The 27,340-nt window shown below is 39.7% G+C and overlaps 2 protein-coding genes and 1 pseudogene across 3 annotated transcripts; 1 reads left to right on the forward strand and 2 right to left on the reverse strand.

Moving 5' to 3' along the window:
* The first annotated feature begins 823 nt into the window (after nt 1-823).
* LOC140851992 (uncharacterized) lies at nt 824-1,603 on the forward strand. Its single transcript, XM_073244526.1, has one exon. The coding sequence runs from the start codon at nt 824-826 to the stop codon at nt 1,601-1,603; it is 780 nt and encodes a 259-aa protein (XP_073100627.1).
* Nucleotides 1,604-1,793: 190 nt separating this feature from the next.
* Nucleotides 1,794-7,402, reverse strand: LOC140851993 (uncharacterized; annotated as a pseudogene).
* Nucleotides 7,403-12,849: 5,447 nt separating this feature from the next.
* LOC105053120 (putative disease resistance protein At4g10780) lies at nt 12,850-27,334 on the reverse strand. 2 transcript variants are annotated; one of them, XM_029267020.2, is made up of 3 exons: nt 26,517-27,334; nt 13,319-13,466; nt 12,850-13,150 (listed from the first exon to the last, which is right to left on the reverse strand). In XM_029267020.2, the coding sequence occupies exon 1, from the start codon at nt 27,290-27,292 to the stop codon at nt 26,546-26,548; it is 747 nt and encodes a 248-aa protein (XP_029122853.2). In that variant the 5' UTR covers nt 27,293-27,334; the 3' UTR covers nt 12,850-13,150; nt 13,319-13,466; nt 26,517-26,545. The 2 variants fall into 2 exon arrangements, with proteins under 2 accessions (XP_029122853.2, XP_073101191.1); XM_073245090.1 differs by lacking the exons at nt 12,850-13,150; nt 13,319-13,466 and having other exon boundaries at nt 26,590-26,726; nt 26,815-27,334.
* Nucleotides 27,335-27,340: the final 6 nt, after the last annotated feature.

The raw sequence follows: 27,340 nt of genomic DNA on the forward strand, positions 1-27,340 counted from the left end.
CAGTCAAATGAGAACAGAGACAGAGCTCAGCGTATCAAGATTAGCTTACCGAAACTGTTGCCTTACCCTCCTTTTTATAGAGTAGATGGTCGTAACCATCGGGTATGGTCCCGCATTTAGTAGCGTAGAATCATAGGACGGTAATCTCGCAATGGGTTATTAGTCTCCATGGATTACGCCGCGATATCAGTGGAGTAACCGTCCATAACGGTTATGATATATTTGAATGAATTGGCCGACTATACGTCGGAGGTCGGTTGTCGATTAGTAACTCTGAAATACTGACAGTCGAAGTAGTCTGTTGTCTGTAGAATCCGAACATCGACCGCTTACCGATCTGGGTAGGTAAAGGGAGTTCGGTCAGTCAGGTTGAAAGTAGTGTCGGTCTGTTCAGCCGACATATAATCGGTAGTCGCTTTCAGAGTCGTCTGTTTATTTGGTGGGTCAGAGTCGGATGTCGATCGGACTGTTTCGGAGATTGATCGGCAAATGGAGGTCAGTCGGTTTTTCCCAACAGTGCTCTTGATAAAATATCTTTTCTAAGCTAGAATGTTCGGGGTCTCGGTGAACCTACTAAACGTAGGATTGGCAAGGATTTCATTGCAAGAAATGACTGTCATGTGGTTGGCCTCCAAGAATCGAAGTTGGAGTCCCCTTCCTCTTGTGTTCTAGATCTACTTTCGGAGACAAAATCTCTTCTTGGGCGGTCTGCAACTCTTCTGGCTCAGCAGGTGGCATACTGTTAGGGTGGAACGAAGCTAGATTTGAAGCTCAAAGGAAGGAGATTGGTACCTATTCGGTTTCTGTACATTGGTTAGACCGCATGCTGAATGTGAACTGGACTTTTACAGCAGTTTATGGGCCAACTGAGCACCAGGAAAAAATTCTGTTCTGGAGAGAACTACGGCAAATCAGAGCTTCTTTCCCGGGACCATGGCTCATTGGGGGTGACTTCAGTGCAACTTATAAGGTTCGTGAGAGGAATGGCACCCCACAATCAACCAAGATTTCCAAAGCCTTCACCTCCCTTATCCGTTCCCTTCAGCTTATTGATCCTCCTTTAGAAGGTCAAGATTATACTTGGAGTAATCACCGTGAGTCCCCTACTATGGCGAAACTCGATAGATTATTGTTCTCTCCAGAGTGGGATGATATCTTCCCTCATGCCATTCAGATTGCACTTCTCAAACGATGTTCTGATCACTCTCCCATTAAGCTTTCTTTGGTTTCTCCTCCAAACAACCACAGACCCTTCAGGTTCGATCGAAGGTGGCTTGGACATGCTAACCTTGCAGAGGTCGTTGAAGATGCGTGGCAATCTTCGGGTTCCCCTGAGGATGCTATCTTAAATCTCGTCCTCAAAATCAGAGCCACCAGAAAAGCTCTCAAAGTCTGGTCCCATAATGTCAGACGGGCTACACATGAGAACAAGGATAAACTTCTTCATCAAATTCAGGATCTTGACAAAAAAGAAGAACAAACTTGTCTTTCCTCCACCGAAAGAGACCCAAGGGACCAACACAAACGTACCTTGTTTGACCTCTACAAGCTCGAGGAGATTTACTGGAAGCAACGCTCGAAGGTTAATTGGATCACCTATTAATAAAAAATGCAGCTGGATCTGAGATATTGAATGATGGCCCAGCCAAATTAAGATGGACCAATGAATGCGATAAGGCATCATCCAACAGTAGCAAGTCTTTATTGTCTTGAGGAAAAATAGCTAAGTTTTTCTGTTCAAACTAAAAAGCACTACTTTTATCCCTTCGGTTCACATCCCTAGTCATGGTTTATTAGAGCAGAATAAAAGTTTGCTTCGGCTCATATACTAAAATATGGTGGTGGAAATTTCGAAATGCTTCAAAAGGTTTCCACAACATGGTATGGGGATTGCTGTTCCACCACATTACTTGAGTGTCATGGCATGTTGCTTTGGAATGGAAATCCAACAACAAGTGCCCATCAGAGGCCCCACTCGACGCGCTGCCAGGAGTACGATGCTAGAAAAGAGAGTGGAAACACTTAAGAGTATAAGCAATATTTCCTTTGGGACCACATGTGATAATGCCTAAATGATGAAAAATTATTAGTTGGAATCATTCTATCGTATATATCTTCAATCATTCAATAAAAAATTATTATTCAAAAAAATTAATTTTTTTCTATTCAAAATAGTAAAAGTTGTTAATTGCCCGACTATAGTTAACAATGATTTTTTTTTTCATTCAAAATTTTTCATCGAGTTTGAACAATAGTGCATCTTTTTTCAATAATAGATAATGTGATGGTTTTTTATTGAATGATTCAAGATATACATGGTAAAATAGTTCTAACCAATAATTTCTCTTAAACGTTAGTCTACGAGGGGTACCAACCTAGCCAACTAAATGATTAAACTTTCTTTTTTTTTTTCTCCTCCATGCATGGAGGCTGTTTCAAAAGGTACCGAGGAACCATCACCGAGGCATGCATTGCGGTTACAGTTCTTAGTAATGAGATTGCTAACCAAGGAGGCAGTAAGCATGCGGAGCCCATAGCCTATCACTTAATGACATTGTTAAGACACTAGCATATGAACATCTTCATGAGATTATAGGGCATCTATGTGTCTCATGGTACTGTACTAATATTGATGTGTCCAGACTTAAATAACTATCTTGTGTAGATAAGAATAAAGGTTGGAGCACAGAAAAAGAGAAAAATTTTTTTTTTTGAAATCTGATTGATAAGAAAATCGCCACAATCAGATCACAAAGGGATAGAACGTCATACTCAAGAAAAGAAGAATGTGAGTGATAAGTTCTAGGGTTTATAACTCGCCACTAACACACAGGAGTTAGATAAGAGAAATCAGCAACACTCATTTTCATTCATTGAAATCTGAATTGAATACATAGGTCGCCTCCCTTTATATAGATAAGAGAGGGAACATAAGACAAATTCAGTAAATGAAAGGAAATAACAGAATTTGACTATCATAGAAATGTTGGTGGCTATATCTTGCTACAAAGAAAATGATAGTGGTCGTATCTTGCTACTATGAAAATGATGGTGGCTGGAGATCATGGTGAATTAGGAAGAACAAAATAACTTTGGCTGCATCTTGCTACTATGAAAATATTGGTGACTGGAGATCATGGTGAATTAAGAAGAACAAAACAAGCTTCTAAACTCGGCTCTTTTTCCAAGCAATAATTTCTTTCAAATTACTGCCAAATCTGATTCGCACCATATCATGCTTCTACGCACTTGAGCAAAATCATCAATTTGACTCTTGGATCCATATATGGCATGTGATCATCTCTTTCTTCATGATGGTGCACATCATTTTTCTCTTGTTGAGTAGGATTTGCCCTCAAATCCAAGTCTTCCTCATCATCCAAACTATCCTCCAAGTAAGGAGAAAGATCTCGAACATTGAATGTAGTGGACACATTATAGTCACCAGGCAATTCAATCTTGTAAGCATTGTCATTCACTTTCTCAACAACTCGGAATGGACCATCAGCACACGGCATGAGCTTAGATTTTCTTTGGTTTGAAAATCGTTCTTTGCGAAGATGTATCCAAATAAGATCACCTAGAGCCAAGCGAACTTGTTTTCTTCCTCTGTTGGCTGCGTTCTCATAAGCCGCATTCTTCCTCTCAATCTGCTCCTTGATGCTCTTATGCATGGACTTAACCAACTCAGCTTTCTTCTTCCCATCCATACAAACTCTTTTGCTGATTGAAAGTGGTGCCAAATCAAGTGGGATGATAGGATTAAACCCATAAACCACTTCAAAAGGAGAATGCTTAGTAGTGCTATGAATACTATGATTGTAAGCAAACTCAACATAAGCCAAACACTCATCCCAATTCTTCATATTCTTGTTAACAACAGTGCGAAACAAAGAAGAGAGGGTACGATTTATCACTTCGGTCTGACCATCGATTTGCGGATGGCAAGTCGTGCTAAAGAGCAATCTAGTACCAAGCTTCTTCCACAAGGTCTTCCAAAAGTAACTCAAGAACTTGACATCTCGATCAGACACAATGCTCTTTGGTACACCATGCAGACGTATTATCTCTTTGAAAAATAATTTTGCAACATGTGAAGTATCATCGGTTCTGTGGCATGGCACAAAATGAGATATTTTTGAGAATCGATCCACAACCACCAAAACCGAATCCTTCCCCCTTTGTGTTCTTGGCAGCCCAAGCACAAAATCCATACTCAAATCTACCCATGGTTGATCTGGTACAGGTAGCGGCATATACAACCCTTGTGAAGTCTCTTTGCTCTTCGCCTTCTTACAGGTAACGCACCTCTCAATGATGTGATGCACATCACGAATCATAGCTGATCAATAAAAGTGCTCTTTCACCATCTCCAAAATTTTCTTCTCTCCAAAATGACCCGCCAATCCGCCACCATGAGCTTCTCTCACCAAAAGCTCTCGAATGAAACTGTTAGGAATGCACAGCCGACCTGACTTAAACAAGTATCCGTCATGCCTGTAATAGCCATTTACAGCTCCTTTCTCACACTCTTCATAAATATTTATAAATTTTGGATCGTCCTTGTATCGATCTATAATCAACTCAAATCCCATTAGTTTAGCATTAAGCAATGAAATCAAAGCATATCTCCTGAAAAATGCATCAACCACGATATTGACATTTTCTTTTTTGTATTTGATCACATAAGGAAAGGTTTTCAAGAATTCCATCCACTTGGCATGTCTACGATTCAGCTTGCTTTATCCTTTCAAGTGCTTCAAAGACTCATGATCAGTATGGATGACGAACTCCTTTGGCAATAAATAATGTTGCCAAATCTCCAAAGTCCGAATCAGAGCATAGAACTCCTTGTCATAGACAGAGTAGCTCAAGCTTGCACCATTCAACTTCTCATTGAAATATGCTATGGGACGGCCTTCTTGCATCAGAACAGCTCCAATGCCCACACCGGAGGCATCACATTCTACCTCAAAAGTCTTGAAAAAGTCGGGTAGAGCTAGAATGGGTGCTGAACTCAACTTCTCCTTGATCAACTCGAAGCTCCTTTGGGTTGCTTCAGTCCATTTGAATTCTCCTCCTTTCTTGATGCATTCAGTGATAGGAGCAAGAATAGTGCTGAAGTTCCTCACAAACCTCCGATAAAAGGATGCTAGGCCATGAAAACTCCTCACTTCAAAACATTAGTAGGAACAGGCCACTCCTTGATTGCTTTCACCTTTTCCTCATCAACTTTCACTCCATGTTGTGACACAACATAGTCAAGAAAGACTATGCGATTCTGACAAAAATGATACTTTTTAAGGTTGCCATATAGCTTCTCTTGTCGCAGAACCTCAAAAACACCCCTGAGGTGCTCCATATGCTCTTCCTGATTTCTGTTAAAAATTAGAATATCATCAAAATATACAACCACAAAATCACCAATAAACTTGCGCAGCACATGATTCATCAATCTCATGAATGTGCTAGGTGCGTTGGACAAGCCAAATGGCATGACCGTCCACTCATACAATCCAAACTTGGTCTTGAATGCGGTCTTCCATTCATCACCTTCCTTCATGCGAATCTGATGGTATCCGCTCCTAAGGTCTATTTTTGAGAAGACCTTAGTTCCATGCAACTCATCAAGCATATCGTCCAGTCGCGAGATTGGATAGCAATATTTTATTGTGATCTTGTTTATCGCCCTACTATCCACGCACATCCGCATAGATCCATCCTTCTTTGGTACCAACAGAGCTCGTACTGAACATGGGCTCATAGACTCCCTCACATAATCCTTCTCCAAAAGATCCGCAACTTGCCGCTGTAACTCCTTGGCCTCCTCGGGATTGCATCTATAGGCTGGTCTATTTGGTAGGGCAAACCCTGGAATGAGATTAATCTGATGCTCGATCCCTCTGATTGGTGGCAATTCTTTTGGTAATTCTTCCGGGAACACATCTGTAAATTCCTCCAAGATCTTCTTCATTTGCGGTGGAAGGAAGACTTCTTCACTTGGAACCTGCTTAGCTACAAGAATAAAAATAATTTCATGGTTAGTCAAAACTCGCTTCACTTCCTCCTTGTTGGCAAATAGGTTCTCTTTCTTGCCCTTTTCAATCACAAGCTGATCCTTCTGGACCTGTTGCGGGCTAAGTGGTGCCAACACTATGTTCTTCCCATTCTTGGCAAATGAATAGGTATTTTTGAAGCCGTCATGAATAGCCCTCCGATCGTACTGCCAAGGCCTTCCCAAAAGAAGATGGCTGGCTTTCATAGGAACCACATCACAAACAACCTCATCTTTGTAGGACTTGCCAATAGAGAAAGGTACTACAATCTGCTTTGTAACCTTCACATCACCATCGTCAGTAAGCCATTGCAATCTATAGGGACGGGGATGCTTCATAGTCACCAAATTAAGTTTTTCTACCAAAATAGTAGAAGCCACATTGGTACAGCTACCTCCATCAATGATAATACCACATACCTTATCATGGATAGTGCACCTGATATGGAAGATATTTTCGTGCTGCTCATCATCCACTTTGGCTTGTAGGTTCAGGTTGCGATGAATAACCAATAGCTCTCCTTCATCTGCAAACTCCACATAATCTTCTTTTACCTCTTCTAAAATAGCCTCATCTTCACTTTCAATTTCTTCTTGTGACTCCCGAATGAACATCACCCTCTTGTTTGGACATTCAGAGGCTATATGACCGTAATCAAGACATTTGAAACATTTGATATCTTGACTTCGTTTGGGCGGTTGTGAATTTTTCACCTCTTTTTCTTTGGCCGCATCTGTAACTTGCTTGCTAGAATCACTTTTTTCTACTTGTTTTGGCACCGCCTTAGGGACGGACCATGATGATAAGGAAGATGAGTTGGTAGTCTTACTTGGCTTACTTGCACCACGCTTGCGCTGTCTCTCCACCTTAACAGCAAGTTTGATCACATCGTCAAGGAACACATAAGATTGCAACTCCACCGTATCAGTAATCTCCTTATTCAAGCCTCCTAAGAACCTTGCAATGGTCTGTTCTTGAGGTTCTCGCAAATCACATCTCATCATCAGCATCTCAAATTCTTTGACATAATCCTCAACACACATCCCCCCTTGTCTCAAGCTTTGTAACTTGATGTACAGCTCCTGCTTATAATATTGAGGGACAAATCGCTTCTCCATGATCTACTTCATAAGCCTCCAGTTTCAGATCTCCTCTTCTCCATCCCTCCTACGCTGAGCTTTCACATTCTCCCACCAAAGATTAGCATAATCAGTGAATTCAAGGGCAGCAAGTTTACATTTTTTTATCTCAGAATAGTCTTGACATTCAAAGACCTTCTCCACACATTGCACCCATTTCAGATATTCTTCGGGTGAGCTGGTTCCTTTAAAGGATGGGATCCTCATCTTAATATTGTCTCCCAAACTCCTTTACTGCCCCCTTTGCCATGGGTGTTCCTCCACACCATCATCATCCCCGGATTCGTCATACTCCTCTTCATCATTGCGATCAACTCGTCGTGGTGCTGGATAGCCATGCCGCTGTGGTGGTGGGAGAAGTATTGCCAACCGCTCAAACGCTTGTGTTAGACGATTGAGTTGCTCCATCATCTCTTCTTGACGCCGCTGGAACCCCATAATCTGAGTTTGTTCCAGACTCATGCCTCTAGGAATGACAGGGGCCTCGTCTCCTCCAGACATGATTTGGATGTCAAACACTCCCTCAGGCTCTGATACCAAACTGATGTGCCCAGGCCTAAATAACTATCTTGTGTAGGTAAGAATAAAAGTTGGAGCACAGAAAAAGAGAAGAAAAAAAAGAAACCTTTGAAATCTGATTGATAAGAAAATCGCCACAATCAGATCACAAAAGGATAGAACGCCACACTCAAGAAAAGAAGAATGTGAGTGATAAGTTCTAGGGTTTATAACTCGCCACTAACACACAGGGGTTAGATAAGAGAAATCAGCAACACTCATTTTCGTTCATTGAAATCTGAATTGAATACATAGGTCGCCTCCCTTTATATAGATAAGAGAGGGAACATAAGACAAATTCAGTAAATGGAAGGAAATAACAGAATTTGACTATCATAGAAATGATGGTGGCTATATCTTGCTCCAAAGAAAATGATAGTGATCGTATCTTGCTACTATGAAAATGATGGTGGCTGGAGATAATGGTGAATTAGGAAGAACAAAATTACTTTGGCTGCATCTTGCTACTATGGAAATGATAGTGGCTGGAGATCATGGTGAATTAGGAAGAACAAAACAAGCTTCTAAACTCGGCCCTTTTTTCAAGCAATAATTTCTTTTAAATTTCTGCCAAATCTGATTCGCACTATATCATGCTTCTACGCACGTGAGCAAAATCATCAATTTGGCTCTTGGATCCATATATGGCATGTGATCATCTCTTTCTTCATGATGGTGCACATCAAATATGATTCGATCTCCCAGTATGATGTATCATCTATCATGTTAATGTATCATGCTGAGGTGCAAAAGCATATGAAATTTAAGTGGACTAGTAAATTATTGCTCTTAGCATATACTTTGCAGAATAAAATTATTTTTATTATTTTCCTTCTTTCACATAAATTCACTGTTGGATTGTGCAATGATCAGTTTGAGATATATGCAAATAGATGAAAAAAAAAGGAGTGGGGAATGCTCTGGATCTGGCTACTTTGCATATAGTTACGGACTATAGGGCTCAAGGAACCCATTGGGAGAATTCCAACGGGTAAAGACCTATCTCATGCAAAACACTAACCTCAAGAGCATTAGTTCCTTAAGTCCGCTTGGGTTTTTGAAAGAATTTTAAATGCCAATGACTTGGATCACTCTCTAGCTAGCAAGTTTTCAACGCCTATGATGGACACCGGATAAAAGATTTCTATTTTTTACCATCATTATTAAACATTATTTTGATATAACGAGTGTTATATGAGGAGAATAATGTAAGTATTTAGCGTTTGCATTCTTTAATTAAACAAAATAATTAAAACAAAATTATTCCAAATCCCTGAAGCAAATAGGACTTGTTTAATTTAAAAGAAATTTTATCTCGGTTAAAAGGAATGAAAGACTACTTTAGGTCCAAGGTAGAGATATTCAAAATAAGTTATCGTGGCGTTTTGTCAGGATAGTTTTGTCGGAGTTATGTCTAATGATTGAGTAAAAATCTTATCTATTTTGCCAAACTGGCAATTCTTTTATTCGAAAAATAAGAGGGGATTGTTCGAACAGGTTGCAGGGGTCCCCATACAGGGCATTGGAAAATAAATTTATAAGAAAATAATGTCTTAGACGCATCAACCATGTTTGCAAGAATTGGCAATGTTCTTATTTGTTGTTCACTAATATTATTTCTTGAGAGGTACTTTCTCGATGAGTCTTCCCCAACTTATAAGCATGAAGGAAGCTCGAGTGATGAAAAATAAAATTATAAGTTGGAGGATGAGTGGAAAACATGGTAGTTATATGCACTAGCAAAAACCTTATGGTTGGTAACTTGGTATTTTGGAATCCAAGCCTATAAAGCTGTTGCTGATACCTTGGCAGGTTTTTGAGACTACCCAAAAGAAATTTTGTCTCTGGGCCTGACTCCACTGAAAACACACTTGACCTGACTTGACTCCGGTTAAATCCAATGATTTATGCGGCCTATATATATTATTTGCAGTCAATATCAACTTTCACACGAAGTCATATATATGTCACGTTTCATTCTTTACTATTAGGTGCCATTAACAACATCTCACATGGACGCAAGTGTCCTGCATTGGCTCATTAACAATGAAATCCATGCCCAGATTCCAAACTAATGCGGCCTCACAATAGTATTTATGAAGCAAGAATGCATCCGATCGGCAAGCCATTGGATGCACTCTTATTAATTCGTTCCTTATCTTTTGGTGCGCAGCGAGCTTCGAGTTATAGGTAGTTGGCACATCCCGGGGAATAATAGGAATGCCACGTAGAAAAAAGAACCGATTATCAGCTATCATTTGGGCTAACAAAATATAATCCGATTTATATTCAATTCATCATAAATAGATTTATATTTAGACTAAATAAATTTAGATTATAAATAGATCGATCCATTTAATCTATTTAATAATTAGATCGGATTTGGATTTTAAATATCTGACCCATTTAATCCATTTAATATTCAGATCAAGTTAAGTCAGATAATTCATTTAACCTGTTTAACCTATTTCTGATTCATTTAATCCTATTTATTTAATCTATTTAACTTATTTAAGACTCGTTCAATATGTTTAAAATATTTTTAATCTATTTCTGATCCATTTAATCCGATCTGTTTAATCTGTTTAATCTGTTTAACTTAATTTAATATATTTAATAAACAGATTAAATGAGTCAGAATGGATTACCTGTTTAATAAACAGATTGGGTTTAGGTTTAAATTTTTTATTTATTTAATAAACAGATCAGATTTTGATTGATAATTTTTTGATTCGATCCGTATTGATCTGATTTATTCATAATCCGACCTAATCCGATTGTCATCCTTACTGCCATCCAATCATTCTGTCTTTTTCTTTATTTTTACAGGGTTGTAGTCATCATTTTTTCAAAAAAAAACTAGCACAACCAAGATAAAACTGGAAACTTTCGCTTTCTTTTGGTTTTACCCTCTCTTCTCTTTGATAAAGTTGCACTTTATCGCAAGGAACTGCCTTGCGGGCCAATAAAGTTTGAAAGATGTTCATACTTTGCCAGGAGAATCTCACACATCGTTCTTCATAAAATAAATATATAAAATAATCCATCATTCAATCAAAAAAAAAAAAGGTCAAATCTAACTTGGAAGTAATTTCTTCTGTTCGGTTTAAATCTTTTTTAAATAAAAAATAATTTAATTTCATTTTGAGAAAGCCTTAAATTGAAAATTTTTGATTTGATTTTCTTTTAAATTTTTTAAAAAACCGATTCATAGCGACCCAGCTTACGGCTTAGTCCTATCTGACCCGTGTATGTATGTATGTGTGTGTGTGTGTGTATGTGTGTGTGTATATAATTTTTTTATATTTTTTATATTTTTTATATATAAAATAGAATTTTTATATGTAGACTTAGTCCAATCCATTTAGTCTAGTCTACTCAATATCAACCTTATATAAAATAAATTTTTTTTTTAGCTGTAGACTTTGTCCGGCCCTTTTTGCCCATTGGATATCAATCCGACAAATTGAACTAAATCTAACAGAATTTTTCAGATTGGTTTCAAGCAGTTTTTGTATATGGCTAATTCAGTTTTGATTTTGGTTTTAAGAAATTGATTTAAATCGGTTTGAATTTAAATTTAGCTCCAAACCAATCTAATGTGATCCGTGTACATCCTTATCCCTCATGACTTAGAAGCAACCAATGGTTTCTGTTATAACACATCGTGAGAGTTATTACAAGGTAGGAGAGATCGGAATGCTGGAAAGGGTTTAAGGTTAAAAAAACTAGCCTAGTAGTTGTTTCCAACCGAAATAGGTCAGAATATATGTATCCTTTGGAAACGGAATCCATGCTCCAAAGGTGAGAAATTGAGTGAAGATACAAAGTCTATGGCTGAAAACTCAACTCTTTCTCTATATTTGCTAGCCCCACTACCTGGACAGATGAAAGTGATATAAATATTATCTGTCTGGATCTATTTTTATATCTGAATCAATTCAGATATTGACAGAAATTTGATGATCTGATTAATATTCATTTTCGTATTTATATCTGTAAAAAAAATAGATATGTATATAGATACATATGAACAAATATCTAATCCATATTTGAATATACGAATCTATATATAATCCTATATGATTTTATATACGATACTTATTAAATTTTTAAAAAAATACACAATAATATAAATATATTATTAACTTGATTTATCATCTATTTAGCAATAGTTTTAATTTTATAGTTATAAATTTTAATTATTTAAATTATATCTGTCATTATGTTCATACTTCCAATATCTAAATTGTATTCGTATGTGTTTAAAATAAATATAAATATAAATTTTTACATCCAAATAATATTTATATTTATAGTTATATTTATCAGATAAAATAAATATAGATATAAATATATTGATATCCGATCCGTATTCAATCCAGTTTCAACCCTACAAAAATAGATGAGCGGTTGGGGCCTCTTTTAGCTATCATGCATGGACAAGAATTGAATGAGAGCTGGTATCTTGGTGTGATTGATGGATGTTGTGATGCAAACTAATCCATGGCTTGTTTATATATTAAATCTATAAATGGGTATGTATTTGTGTGATGTCCACGAAGGCTGATGCAGGCCACCTTGCACCACCTTCGACCAAGGCCGATTCCCTTCACCGGAGCCAGTGGAAGACCGGCCGCCTTCGCCGCCGCTAGCACTTCTCCCTTCCATCACCGTGCCGTTTCCAGATTGCTTGACGAAATGCCTCACATATTCCAAAGCAGTCCCTACCGACCGCTCGACCGAACTCTAAAAATTTCTTCAGGACAGCAAATACACACCTTTTTTTAAGGGTAGCAAATACGCACCTTGATCCCAGGCCAGCCACTTTGTCTTCATATTATATTATTTTTACTTGTTCTCCATATTAAACCATTATTTTGTGAATTACTTGTCTATTTTTATAGACAATTATAGTGCACTAATTTAATAGCTAATTTGGCATGAAAACTCATATATGGTAATGCTTAATATTGTCGGTTACTGTAACACACACACACAAGGAAAAAAAAAAAAAAAGTTGTTTGCTGAGCTAAAGCTCTAACAGAAAGTAATTGAATGAATAACAGACAAGAAAAATTAATCATGGCATCAAATGAAGTAACAGAGCATATGCTGCTTTAGAAAATAATATTAACTAAGAATAATCTGCAATACATACATCCAAATTCTAAGCATCTGCGTCTATGCACGAGACTATTGCTTTATTTAAAACATGAGAAACCACGGGCAGGGGACAAATAACCTGGTTTAAAACATCAAGTCAGACTGATTTGCCACACCTAACCAAGCCAATAACACACTTCTTCACCAGTTTGTGCCCAATCCTTTGAATATAGTGAGCCATGGTAGCAGATGTATCAACGTATTTCTTCATCTGAACATTAGCTGATTCCTCTGTAAGCATTAAACAAAGCATCGTTTCATAATTTTGATTCATTTAGAACATCATTGTAAAGCACATAAGGTCCAAATTTTCCAGTGCTAAAAAATTGCATTTGCAATTCATTCCAGGATTGTGATGGGTAGACACATTATAATGAAGTACAAAGTGCATGAACCTACCATCTTCTTTTACCATCTATAAGCGGTGTGATTTTGTGGGGAGGCCATACATTGCCTCTGACACCGCATTCCCGATAGGCTGTTCATTGTGACCAGCAAAGTCCATGGCACATAAGTCGCCGCTGCCGGGACCAAGAAGGTATCATCCCTGCAAAATTCAACAGATATGGAAATACTAAGTGAAGGTTTGAGGGATTCATGCATGAATTTTTAACCCAATTATTTAAGTCATATTGCAAGATGTCGATCTTCAGTTTTGTAATTCATTCAAAGCTTAAAGAGAAAGCAAAGAAACGTATAACATATTTGGATCTAAATCCTTCTACTGTTACTTGAATAAAATCTAACAATAAATTATCTGAAGATATAGAACCAAGCTTATGTATAATCGAAATCAGTATAACATCATATGATAATCTATGAAAATTAAAGTACCAGAGGAATAACCCTACAATCATGAACAAAGTGTGGCATGCTTTGATGCTAAAAGTAGCTCAAATATCACTCTCATCGGCTCAACCACACGCTTCACTCGAAGATGATTGTGTGAATGACTGCCAGAACGAATCACACAATTATTTCAGGTGTCAGCATTGATCAAATCTGGTATTGTGGATATCCTTTGTGATGCCTTCCCCACATCCTTGGTCTGGAAGGAATTTGAAATTGATAATACAAAGCATACTATTACCATTCAGAGAATTGCAGTAACTGCATTATGAATGGATGATATAAAAGCATTCACTATATGGTGCTCAAATGTGTGGAGAGAGAGAGAGAGAGAGATCTTGGCCTTGTACTAGTCCTCCCCCAACTTGTACTCGACCCCTATCAGCTTGAACAGATCCAGCACAACAGAACAGGCATGGGTGAAGACTGGGGCCAGAGCGGTCCCGTAAGGAGAAAAGATCTTCCCCTCGAGAAATTATCAGGTGGACCGGGTCCACTTCCTTCCCCTTTGGTGGACCAAGGACTGAGGGGCAGAGACAGCAAAGTGCGTGCATGCAGAAGGTAGGCAGACTAAGTGATGGCCATCTACCCTCAAACGAACCGTCCCTTCAGTGCTCTCTATCTTCGTGAAGGCACTCTGGGCGAACACCCTATTTGTTGGAAGATCAATATTGTTGCGGCCAACTCTCTTGTCACCTGTCATCGGTGATGAGCACCTACAAAACAACGTCCTCACAGACTGGAATGATATCCGATAGGAACCCTCCGATGCTTAAGTCAGAGAAAGAATTGGTGAACAGCAGAATGTTGAAAGTAGCAGAGCTCTGACTTAGATCTGTCTTACCGGTCTTGTTTTCTTATCCCCTTTTTATAAATGATTCTAATATAACCGTCGAGCACGTGGTCCCGCTTTTTATGGTGCTAAATTATCGGACCATAATTATGGAGTTAGTAGGTAATTAATTCTCACTAATTATCATGACACGTAGTCGATAACCATTCATGATGCTTACAATATGTTAAGTAGATTGACTGACTATATGTCGGTAATATTGATATATCGATTGAATGTCTGAGTGACCATCAGTTAGTAGTTCTGATATGCTGACGGTCTTAGGTCGGAGGTTGTTCGAGTCATCTATTGTTGATCAGCTATAACTGAATATCAATCGGTCTGCCAACCATGAGTCAGTGTAATTGTTGAACGTCCAGTTAGCTGATGCATAATCGGAGTTGTATGGATGATCAGCCTTTGTTGAGTTGGAGTCGGAGGTCGATTCACTTAAGTCGGAGGTCGATTGACTTATCCCAATAGTTGCCCCCCACTTCCAAGTCCAAGGTGATCTGACATGTATACCATCACGTGGGTTGTCACGTTGGACGAAGAGAGTTATTTCGCATCATATCGAGCCCCGATTCAGTCATTAATTTCTTCGGGATATGAGCGTCGGCTGTTTTATCATTTCGACGGGCATAGAATCATCTTTAAACTGTCATACTGATAGGATGATTCGGTATCAGATGTCAGTATCAGACGTCATTTTGGGAAAGCAAATCGACGTCGGATGATATGATTCTGACAAATAGATCTTTGCCATGTATTCGAATATCATTGGGTCGGAGCTGTTCATGCAGATAACGATGACGTGGCTCGATCTGGAGTAGGTGCATCGAACCATCCGATCAATGGTCCGCTCAAATATCACCATGTATCAGTGTCTAGTGAGATCTTGGCTTGACTGCTTCGATCCTGACCGTTGAGGGATCCTATATATATAGGATCGCTTTCAGCCAAATTTTTACTTTTTATTTATCTTATTTACTACGGAAGCTTTGACGGAAGGTTGTCCCAACGTCTGGAGGGTTTTCTTTCTTCCTCGTCTTCTCCTTTGAGTTTCAGGTCAAGTTCTTTGTCCTTTTCGTTTTGAGCCATCCTTTGCCTTCTTTAGTCTTCTCTTTAATAGCTAGGGGTTCCTCTTCTCGGGGTGGTCGGTCGGAGGATCCGGCTGATGACTCCCCGTCGGGCCCAGAAGTGGAGGCTTCTTCACTTTCGGAGCCAAACGTCGAGCGGCTTCGGGAGCAATATCGCATCCCGGAGCAAATTTCAGCTCTTCGCCCCTGGTGCTGACGGTCGGGTGAATGCCCCCCTTCGGGCCAAATAGCATTTTATATTGAAGATCTTCAGACGGGCCTTCAATTTCTGATTCTGGAGTTTGTCCGAAATATTTTAGACTATTATGGTCTGTGTCTTGCCCAGCTGACATCAAATTTGGTCTGACTAATAATTAGTTTTGCATTGTTGTGTTGGTTATTACCGACTGAACCTCATCCCTTTCTCTTCCGTACTTTCTTTGTCCTCTAACCTCATCCAAAAGCCAGAGGTTGGTGATTTTTTAACCCTCGAAAAGGTATTTCTTTCATTTTCGGTCTTTCATCGTCCATCCATGGATGGAAGAATCAATTCTTGTTTGCTTCCTCTTCTCTTCCTTGGGGCTTTCCTTCTCACTGGGAGAATCCAAAAATCGATCCCAACGATAACAGTCGGATGAAGATCAGTGATCGAGAGGACTTCTATTGGCTGAAGGATATGATAGTCCCGCTGCAGAAGGAGCTAATGACCGAACAAGCTCTCTACGATGCCGGCCTCAATTTGGTCACCAACTTAGGTACATTATAGTCGGTTACTTCCGACTTTATTCTTTTGTTTCTGAATTATACTTGACTTTTGTTTTGATTGTAGCATTGCAGCCAAGGGTGCGGGTGTCGAGTGCATCAACACGCTGCCAGAAAGAGGGTAGCATCTGAAGCTGGATCTTTTCAACCATCGAAGAAGGATTAAACTGCTACTTCAATGTTGGCTCGAGCTGCCGCTTCTATGCCAGCTCGAGCTGCTGCTTCAACGCAAGCTCGAGCTGCTGCTTCAATGCCAGCTGAGGGACCCGATATACTATTTGCATCGATTTTTGAGCCGGTCCTGACGTTGTCAGCCCCGACAGTACTTCCTGCTGTTCTGTTTGAGGAAGGGGCGGTAAGAGAAGGAGCTACAGCAGCAGAGTCGATAGCTCCACCAATTGAGGAGGTTTGGGCCGAGGTGGAGGGCGCTATCGAACCCGAGCAATCAGTAGCTGCACCAGTCGCTCCTTCGACAGGAGTTTCTCTGATGCAATCTAGTTCAAGTTTCTCCTCACTTTCGAATGTGGGGCCATCGGCAAAAGATTGGGAAAAAGCTCCAATGATTTTAGCGAATGATGCTACGTCGGAGGACCATACGATCTATTTCAACCTTGTAGTGCCCGAAGATGAGTCGGCCCAGGCCAATCTAATATTGGCTAAGTAGCTCATGCAAGCCGCCTTTCTCCCGACTGATCGAAAGAATCGAAGAAGCCGGACGGTGATCGAGATGTTCTCATCCTTCTATCCGATGATACTCGGGGTGAGCTATTTTTACTTTTTTTTTTATTCGATTCATCTTCGATCCGCAGTTGGTCCATGACATGTTCGACTTGAAAGCTGGCTACGTAAAGTTTGGCAACTTCCGTCGGATATGGATGAATAAGGTGGCGGCCGTCGATGCTAAGAAGGTGGGTGCCCTTGAACAGCTTAAGTCGACAGCTGAACGGGAGGCCAAGCTTCAGCAGGAGGTCTCCCTATTGACTGACGACCTGAAATCTTCTGGAGCCGAGCTTGAGTCAGCTCGTCAAAATATTTTGGCTCTTGAGTCGCGAGTCAAGAGCAAGAAACACTCCATCCATCGGCTTTGACGGGAACGAGATGGTTGCATTGCTGAACTCAAAGCCGAACATGGACGACATCGGGCCAGCCTGGAAAGGTTGGCACTTATCGAGGAAGAATCATCTTTCGCATGAGCCGATGCTGAGTTAGCACGAGCAGATGCTGATTTAGCGAAGGCTGAAGCAGATTTAGCGAAGGCTGAAGCAGAGTCAGCGAGAGAGGTGTTAAGTCGGGCGATCAAGGACTTCAAGAATTCAGAGAAATTTAGAGAAGAGATCCTTGAAGGCGGATACACCTCTTACTATGTCGGGTATGAAGACGGCCGAGATACGATCATGAAATTATATCCGAACCTCGACTTAAGCAGCATCGTCCCTCTAGGATCAGAAGACAGAGCTACTGAAGGAGACGCAGTGTCGGCGGAAGGAAGGACACTGACAGTACCAAAAGTCATCCAAATCCTTAAAGCTTCTCCAAAGCAAAGAGATGAAGGCGGCGATTGATAATCGGTGTATTTTTGCTTTCTTCTTTTTTGTAATCAAACACTTGTAATCAGACTTCGGTCCAATTTTATAATCACTTTGTAAGGAATGAAAAAAATTTTCCTAAGTCAAAACTTTGTTTTGCTTGTTTGATTTTGCTTGTTTGTAATGCAAGTTGTTTAACTACCGAACATTAATCGACGAATCGAACGTTCGATAAGAACTTGTAGAATTATCCATTAGTCGCATAGGTCTTTTGACGTACTTATAAGCATTAGGATAAACGATAATAAGTCGGATACCCTGTGTCCGATGTTTAGTCAGGTTTGTATGTCATATCGTTTGATAATCGGTGGCAAGCCGAATATTCTTCAACTGGACTGTAGCCGAGTTGGTGTTATTCCAATCCGACTTTGGTCGTATTGGCATAATGTTCTACTTAGTTAGGACTAAGTCGGTATAATAGTCTTTTGACTATGATCGATTTTTACAGTGAAAAGCTGAAATATATTTAATACCGAGATATAGTCGGTACTACGACATTAACAGTGAAAGCCGATATGATTAACGTTGGTTTTTATAGTGAAAAATCAAGATAAATTCTGTGTTGAAGTATGGTCGGTAGTTCGACTTTTACAATGAAAGTCGATATATGGTCAATGGTTGATAGAGATCAATCTTTCATCATTATGTAGTCGATCGGGACATGATTCTAAAGTTCTGAAATTCTGTATTTCATTCCGAATAATGTATATATGGGCAACTTTTTTGATGATACATCTTTAAATTATCGGCATTCCATGTTCAGAGAATAGCCGATCCTTTAAGGGTTTCTAGCTGATTTGTGTCCGATCTGAGTGTTTCGGCTATTTTGTAAGGTTCTTCCTAATTCGGAGATAGCTTTTCTTGATCCAAAGATTTTGAGACATTTACTTTTCTTAGGACCAAGTCTCCTGATCAAAAGACCTTCGATTTGATTCTTGCATTATATATTGGACTACTCTTTGTCGATATGCAGCCATCCGAATATGAGCTTGCTATCGAATTTTTGAAAGTTGATCTAAGTCGGCTCTCCGACATTCGGAGTTGCTCGATTCACTGTACTGCTCGACTCTTATTGATGGCAATCCGATCTCAAGCGGGATCATTACTTCTGTTCCGTAGGCCAAATTAAATGGCGACTCTCCTGTTAGTATACGAAGAGTTATTCGATATGCCCATAAGATTGGATACAGTTTTTCCATCTAGAGGCTTTTAGCTTCATTCAGTTGGATTTTAAGTCCATACAGAATAGTTCGGTTGGTTACCTCCACCTCTCCATTTGATTATGAATGGCCGACTGATGTGAGTCTGTGCGTAATATAAAATTTCGTACAAAACTCTTTAAAATTTTGATTGTCAAATTATCGACCATTATCAGTGATGATGGTGTGAGGTAAATCAAATCTGTATATGATTGATTTTTGAATGAAGTCTTTCATCTTATTTTCAATGATTTGGGTCAGAAGTTCAGCTTCTACCCATTTGGTGAAGTAATCAATAGCGATCACTATGAACTTCCTCTGATCAGATACCGGAGGGAAAGGACCAAGTATGTCAATCCCTCATTGCACGAAGGGCCATGGTGCAACAATTGATGTCAGCTGGCTGGCCGGTTGGTGCTGAATATTTACATATTTCTGGCATGGTTCACACCTCCGGACAAGCTCAGCTGTATCTCTCTTCATGGTGAGCCAATAGTATCTTTATCGCAAGATTTTATAGGCTAGTGATTTGCCCCCCAAGTGATTTTCATAAATTTCTTCGTGAACTTCTCGGAGCGCATAGTCGACATATGTTGGTCTCAAATATTTTAGTAAGAGAAGAGAGAATGACCTTTTGTAGAAGTAACCATTTATCATGATATACTAAGAGGCTGTCCATCGGAGTCATTTAGCTTCTGAGGGATCTGTAAAGAGAGTCCCATCGATCAAGTATTGGACGATCGAATCCATCTAGCTTGGTTCAACAATGAGTTGTAATACCTCCTCGACTTTGTCGATACTCGACTGTTCAAGACATTCAACAAATGTCCGACCCAGTGAGTTGAAGGAAGTAGTAGCAAGTCGGGAGAGTGTGTCGGTCTGAGTATTTTCGATTCTTGAGATGTGAAAGATCTCAAAATACTTCAGAGTTGATATAAGATCCTTTAACTTCTGAAGATACTTCATCATGATAGGGTCTCGGGCTTCAAATTCATCTTTGACCTGTCCGACAATCAATTACAAGTCGGTGAAGACCTTCAGACTGTCGATGACAAGTTCTTTGACAATCTTCAAACTGGCTAAGAGCGCTTCATATTCGGCTTGATTGTTCGATGCTTTGAAGTTAAACCGGATGGCGTATTCGATAATCATCCCTTCAAAATTTGTAAGAATAAGACTAGTTCCACTCCCTTGTGCATTGGATGCTCCGTCAATGTGCAGCACCCAAGCCGACCTTAGGTCGGGCTTGGGAGTCGTGGTCTGTTTTATTATATTATCAGTTTCATCCTCTAATTTATTGTCGGGTATTATACATTCGATAAAGAAGTCGGTCAAAATTTATGCCTTCATGGATGATCGTGGGTGGTATTATATATCGAATTTATCAAGCTTTACTGCTCACTTTGCCATCCAACCCGATGTATCAGATTGATGTAAGATCGCCTTCAACGGCTGATAGGTCAAGACCATAATTGGGTGTGCCAGAAAGTACGGATAAAGACGTTGCGATGATATGATCAGAGCGTAGATTATTTTTTCTATCCTAGAATATCTCACTTCGGCATTGTGAAGCACCTTGCTAATGTAGTAGATCAGTCTTTGGGTTCGGTTTTCATCTTTTTGGATGAGCACCGAACTGACCACTTCTGCTGAAGTCGCCAAATAAAGATACAACATTTCTCTGACCTTTAGTTTTGTGAGCAGAGGTGGAGAGGATAGGTACTTTTTCAAATCTTCGAAGGACTGTCGGCATTCATTCGATCATGAGAAGTCCTTTGTCTGCCATAAAGTCTTAAAAAATGATAAGCATCTCTCAGCCGACCTAGAAATGAATCGGCTGAGTGCAGCGATTCTTCCATTGAGTTGCTGTATCTCTTTCTTTGAGCTCGGACGCTTCATGTCGATGATAACTTTTATCTTCTCGAGTTTGGCTTCGATTTCTTGTTGCGACATAAAAAATTCGAAAAATTTTTTGAAAGTCACCCCGAATGCATACTTAGTCAAGTTCAACTTCATCTGATATCGTCGAAGTGTGCTAAAGGCATCTTTCAGGTTTCGAACATGTTCTGAAGTTTGAGGGCTCTTCAGCAACATATCATCCACATATACTTTCATATTTCATCCGATCTGTGTCTTGAAGATTTTATTGACAAGCCATTGGTAGGTGGCTCTGATATTTTTCAAATCGAAAGGCATCACTTTATAACAATATATACCTTTGTCGGTTACGAAGGCTGTGTGCTCCTTATCTTCAGGCACCATTCAAATTTGATTATATCCGACAAAGATATCCATGAAGCTTAAAAGTTGATGGCTTGAAGTCACATCGACCAGTTGGTTAATTTTTGCCAGTAAAAAGCTGTCCTTCGGACAAGCTTCATTCAGATCTATGTAGTCGATGTAGATTCTCTATTTTTTATTGATCTTTCTCACCATTACTACATTGGCGAGCCAATCAGGATAAATAGCTTCTCTGATGAAGCCTGCTACGAAAAGCTTGTCGACCTCTTCGTCGATGACCTTTTATCTTTCAGGGACAAAAGGTCATTTCTTCTGTCTCACCGACTTGACATTTGGATTGATGTTGAGTCGATGAATTATTACTTTCAGAAAAATATCCGGCATGTCGGTAGCCGACCAAACAAAAATATCGGTGTTTCCTCTTAGTAGATTTATTAGTTATTGTCACTCCGAATCAGACAGCTGTGATCCAATTTGGACTGTCTTCTCAGGGTCTTCTTCTTTTAATGGGATAAAAACTAGTTGTTCAACTGGTTCACCCCTCCCCTGATTCTCTCTTTGATCCAATTTGTCGATGAGCAGAGAGTCTTCAGGTTTATTATTTTGTGTGGAGATTAAGAAATAGTGTCGGGCTAGCTGTTGGTCTCCATGTATTTCTCTGACTCCATTCTTTATCGAAAATCAGACTAATAAATGATATATTGAAGTCACTGCTCTCAATGCATTAAGGTTAGGTCATCCGAGTATGACATTATAGGCTGAAGGAATTCAAACAACTATGAATGTCACAATAATAGTGCTCTGCAGTGGTTCAGTTCCTACGGTTAAGGGGAGAGAGATTTTTTTCTTCCACAATAACAGCATCCCCAGTGAAACCGACCAATGACGTCGAGACTTTCTTTAGTCGATCAGTCGGTAATCGCATTTGAAAGAAAATCGAGCAAAAAAGAACATCAATTGAACTTTCATTATCTATAAAGATTTTTTTTACATCATAACTTACTATTGTTGCTGAAACAACAATAGCATCATCATGGGGAGTTTAAATTTTTCGAACATCTTCTTTCAAAAAAGTTATTACATTATTTAGTCGCCGCCTCTTCACTGACTCTTTTTCAAAAGTTATCCTTCAGTTCGATCATCCAGAGATCATGTTGATCACTCCTACAGTTGGCTGATTATTGATAGCCTCCTCAGCTTGTGGCTGAGGTCGTCGATCAGCAGGAGGTTGAATCGACTGATCTCTTCGATATTTTTTGAGATAGCCTCATCAGATCAGGGCCTCTATCTCATCTCTGAGCTGGATGCATTATTCGGTATCGTGATCGTGGTCATGATGGAACCGACAATATCTCCTCCGATCATGATTCCTCGATGGTGCCTTCATCGGTGGGGGGTGCCGTAGGAACTCTGCTTCTTCGATCTTCATGAGGATCTATGAACGAGCAGAGAGAGGAGTATAACAGTCATACCTACCATAGTTTGGCTTCGGACTCCGTCATTGGGGTGAAGCTCGCTTATTGGAAGATGGCCGACTTGATTCGGTCGGAGCTCCACTTTTTTTCTATTTCTTCTTCTGACTCTTGCCTTCCATCTGGCATTGATTAGAAGCAGCCTTGTCCATGTGGATGTACTTGTACGCACATTCAAGAAGTTCGACATAGGTCTAGGAGAGAGTTTTGTCCAAGGAGTGGCGAACCTGGATCCCCTCAAACCCCACTTCATGGCCGATATAGCCATATCTTCATTGAGGTCCATGATCTCAAGTGTGGCCATGTTGAAATGGACCACAAAGTCTCTCAATATTTCAGTCTCTCCTTGCTTAATTGAGAAGAAACAGTTGGATATTCGTGGCGGCCTTCGACTAGTACTGAAGTGGGCCATGAAAGAATGTTCAAGCTGCTCGAAAGAATCGATGCTTTTCGATTGAAGTCCGGAGTACCAGACCTGAGCAGCTTTTCGAAGATTTACCGAAAAGCTGATGCATAAGAGAGCATCGGTTGCCCCGTGGATCATCATGAGAGTTTTATAGCTCTCCAAGTGATCGATAGGGTCGGTGGAGCCATCGTATTGCTCCACTTGCGGTATCTTGAATCAAGATGGGATCGGCTCATCCAAGATATGCTGAGAGAGAGGCTGGGCGGTGTGGAAGTAGTAGTCATTGGAGGACTTCCGACCTTCCACTTGAAGTCAGACAGATCGATAGCCAATCTCCTGAAACTTGTGTTCATAGTCGTCCAACCGTTGTTGTTGGGAGACTCCGGGGGTGGAACCTCCCGATGAACTTGAGAGAGAAGGAGGTGTCCGCGGCCACTTCCCCTTCCTAATACTGTGGAGATGGAAAGGAGAGGGGGAACACCGCGAGCGGTGGGTAGCACGATGAGAGTGCCAAGAATATGGTCGTCCGTCTCGATGGGAGTGCCAAGATGATCGCTCTGGAGAGGAAGAAGGTGATCGTCGTAGAGGGTGATGGCTGTCCCTGGACGGCACTGACTGTGCCATCGATTGCTCTGTTGGCGACTGCTGTTGCCGTTGGAGGCTCTTAACTGCCTCTATTAAGATATTCATCTGCTACACGAGTGCAGCAATCTGGACGTCCATGGTGACTACGGCACGTGAGGAACTGGATTCTGCTATCGGAGGTGGGGGAGAAGCATCTTTTCGATGGGAAGAGTGCCTCATCGAGCTGGTTGAATATTGGGCTCTGATTTTCGACATAGTTAACTGACGATCAATTGCAGATTTTGCCCCTACCTGGCATGCCAATCTATTGTGGCCAACTCTCTTGTCATCAGTCACCGGTGATGAGCACCTGTAAAACAACGTCCTCACAGATCGAAATGATGTCCGATGGGGACTCTCCGTTAAGTCAGAGAAAAAATTGATGAACAGTAGAATGTTGAAAGTAGCAGAGCTCTGGCTTAGATCTATCTTACCAGTCCTGTTTCCTTACCTCTTTTTTATAGATGATTCTGATGTAACCATCGAGCACATGATCCCGCTTTTTATGGCGCTAAATTATCGGACCATAATTATGGAGTTAGTTGGTCATTAAATTTTGCTAATTGCCATGACACATAGTCGATAACCATTCATGACGGTTACAATATGTTGAGTAGATTGGCCGACTATATGTCAGTAATATTGATATATCGGTTGAATGTCCGAGTGACCATCAGCTAGTAGTTCTGATATGCCGACGGTTTTAGATCGGAGGTTGTTCGAGTCATCTGTTGTTGATCGGCTGTAGCTGAATATCAATCGGTCTGCCAATCATGATTCAGTGTAATTGTTGAACATCCAGTCAGCCGATGCATAGTCAAAGTTGTATGGACGATCAGCCTTTGTTGAGTCAAAGTCGGGGGTCGGTTGACTTGAGTCGGAGGTCGATTGACTTATCCCAACAAATATAAATTTAGTATTATGATAAAATACACTAAACTATGTGAGTGGGATTATGCATGCATGTCTATGTATAAGAGATATATTAAATATGAGTATATGAACTTCTATCTAGAAATGTGTTTGTGGCTTTTAAGAAAGCATGAATGCATATATTAGAAGCTTAGGAATATGTATGTCTCTTAGAGAAATATGTGAGATACTAATTAATATATTTGTGAGTAATATAAATAGAAGTAGTTTCCTAGCGTGTAGTAGGAGTTGGATATGAAATGAATATAAATTATGATATTGTTAGTAATTTCTCTTCTCTCTCAAGTATTTCTTATCATATGTGATTGAGTACCCACTACCAAATTCCAACAAATTGATATCAGAGTGCTTCTGTTGTTCCAACAAATTTGTATCGAAGCAGGCACGATCTGAAGGCAACAATCAAAGCAAGGTACATTCCGAAGAGGTGTTATGGTAAAAGAACATTTTTCATAGTTGAAGCAGGAAACTCTACGCTAAAAGACTTATTGAGTGTGCAGTTTACAAATTGTGTGATACTTCGGATTCAAGATAAGAAATAGATATCCATTGAGATAGTACAAGCCGAAAAAAGTGACTCCGCAAGAGAAGAAGACAAAAAGTCTTTCATTAAAGAGATGAAAATTTTTTTTGAAAAAGTACAACTGCCAAGTGAATTATGTTTTTTGATAAAGTACAATGAAAAACTATATACCTCATGAGGTAATATTAACTATTGTGATGATTTCATTTAAAATGGTACTCAAAGATTTGCTTGAGAAATTAAATTTACTTTCAATCTTATTTTTATGCAAAAAGTATGGATAAGATCATGATCTTATTTTTGTAGCTTATATTAATCTTAATGATGGAGACGAGGAATATATGATTTATGGAAGTAAAGCTAGTACGAAAAAAAAAGCAGAGCAAGAAATAGTGTTAAAAGCAATCGGAAATCTCATAACTATGTATGACTTTATAGCAAGAGATATGAACTATAAAAAAACTATGGGATTTAGAATATGACTATCAAGAACTGGCTAAGATGTATAAGAAAGTAGTAGAGGAATGTAATGATATTGGACAATAGTGCAAAGGGATTTAATAGCAATTATGACATGAAGAAAAAATATTTATCCCAAAAATATATTTCAACTGTCAAAGATTTTCCTTCAAAATGTGGACCGATTACAAAAAGATAAAGAAGAAAAGTGAAACAAAATTCATGTTTAAGAGACGGTGTTAGATTAATTAGTGTGATGATAAAATATATTGAACTATATGAGTGGGATTATGCGTGCATGTTTAGATACAAAAGATGTATTAAATATGAGTACATAAACTTGCATCAAGAAATGTGTTTGTGGCTTTTAGGAAAGCATGAATGTATATATTAAAAGCTTAAAAATATATATGTTTCTCTTGGGAAAGTGTGTGAGATACTAATTAATATATTTGTGAATAATATAAATAAAAATAGTTTCCTAATGTGCAGTAGAAGTTGAAAATGAAATGAATATAAATTTTAATATTGTTAATAATTCTTTTTCTCCCTCATGCATTTCTTATCATATGTGATTACCAAATTCCAACAAATTAGCATCAGAGCGCACCCCCTGTTCCAACACCACTCACCCGAGGTCCACGGTGGTGCTGGTCCCCTGTTAATTGAGTCTCCTGAAATGAGGGAGGAGGGAGGCTTTGACGTTCTCATCCTGCCATTGTAAGCTTTGCCACCATCCTTCACTGCCCCATATCTCCCGTAAGTTCCTCCCTATGATCTTGACGGGCAGTTGCTTCAGCTCGTCACAACGAAGAATTTCAATATGTTCCAAAGACGGGAAACTGATTGCCAGATCACAGATGCTACTTAAGCTGTTTAACTTGTGAAGATGCAATAACCTAAGACAGCGGAAGGCACCAAAGTGGCTACCTATTGAATCATCGATCACTCGCCACATTTTGGGGCACGACTGTATCTTTAGAGACTCGAGCTTTGGGAGCGGCAGAACCCAGTTAGCATTCTCTAACTCAGGGCAGGAAGAAATGACCACCGACCGCAGCTGCGGAAGGAAATCTGAGATCGATACTCTCGTCCACTTTACCACCTTCAAGTCATGGAGTTGGAGTTCCTCAAGATCTGGAAGTTGCCAATCCATATCACGATCCTGGTCCTCACCATCCACCTCCAGCACTACTAAGCTATAGGATCGAATCTGCAGCTTCTGCAGGCTCTTCAACATGTTGAGGCTTCCAAGTTGGGCTTTGACGGCAGATGGTGTCAACTGGATGGATGCCGAGCTGCATGCAATCCATATGTGGAGGTACCGAGTAACTATGTTGTCTAAGCTTGAGAGCATCTGGAGGGTTCGCACTTTATCTACCGTGATTCCAAGATCTGTCAACCGCATCACCTTCGAGTCAGTTCTTCCAACTCTTCGAAACTTACCGTATTCTCT

The sequence above is a fragment of the Elaeis guineensis genome, chromosome 10 (genome assembly GCF_000442705.2).
Source record: "Elaeis guineensis isolate ETL-2024a chromosome 10, EG11, whole genome shotgun sequence".
In the NCBI taxonomy this organism is placed as follows: domain Eukaryota; kingdom Viridiplantae; phylum Streptophyta; class Magnoliopsida; order Arecales; family Arecaceae; genus Elaeis; species Elaeis guineensis.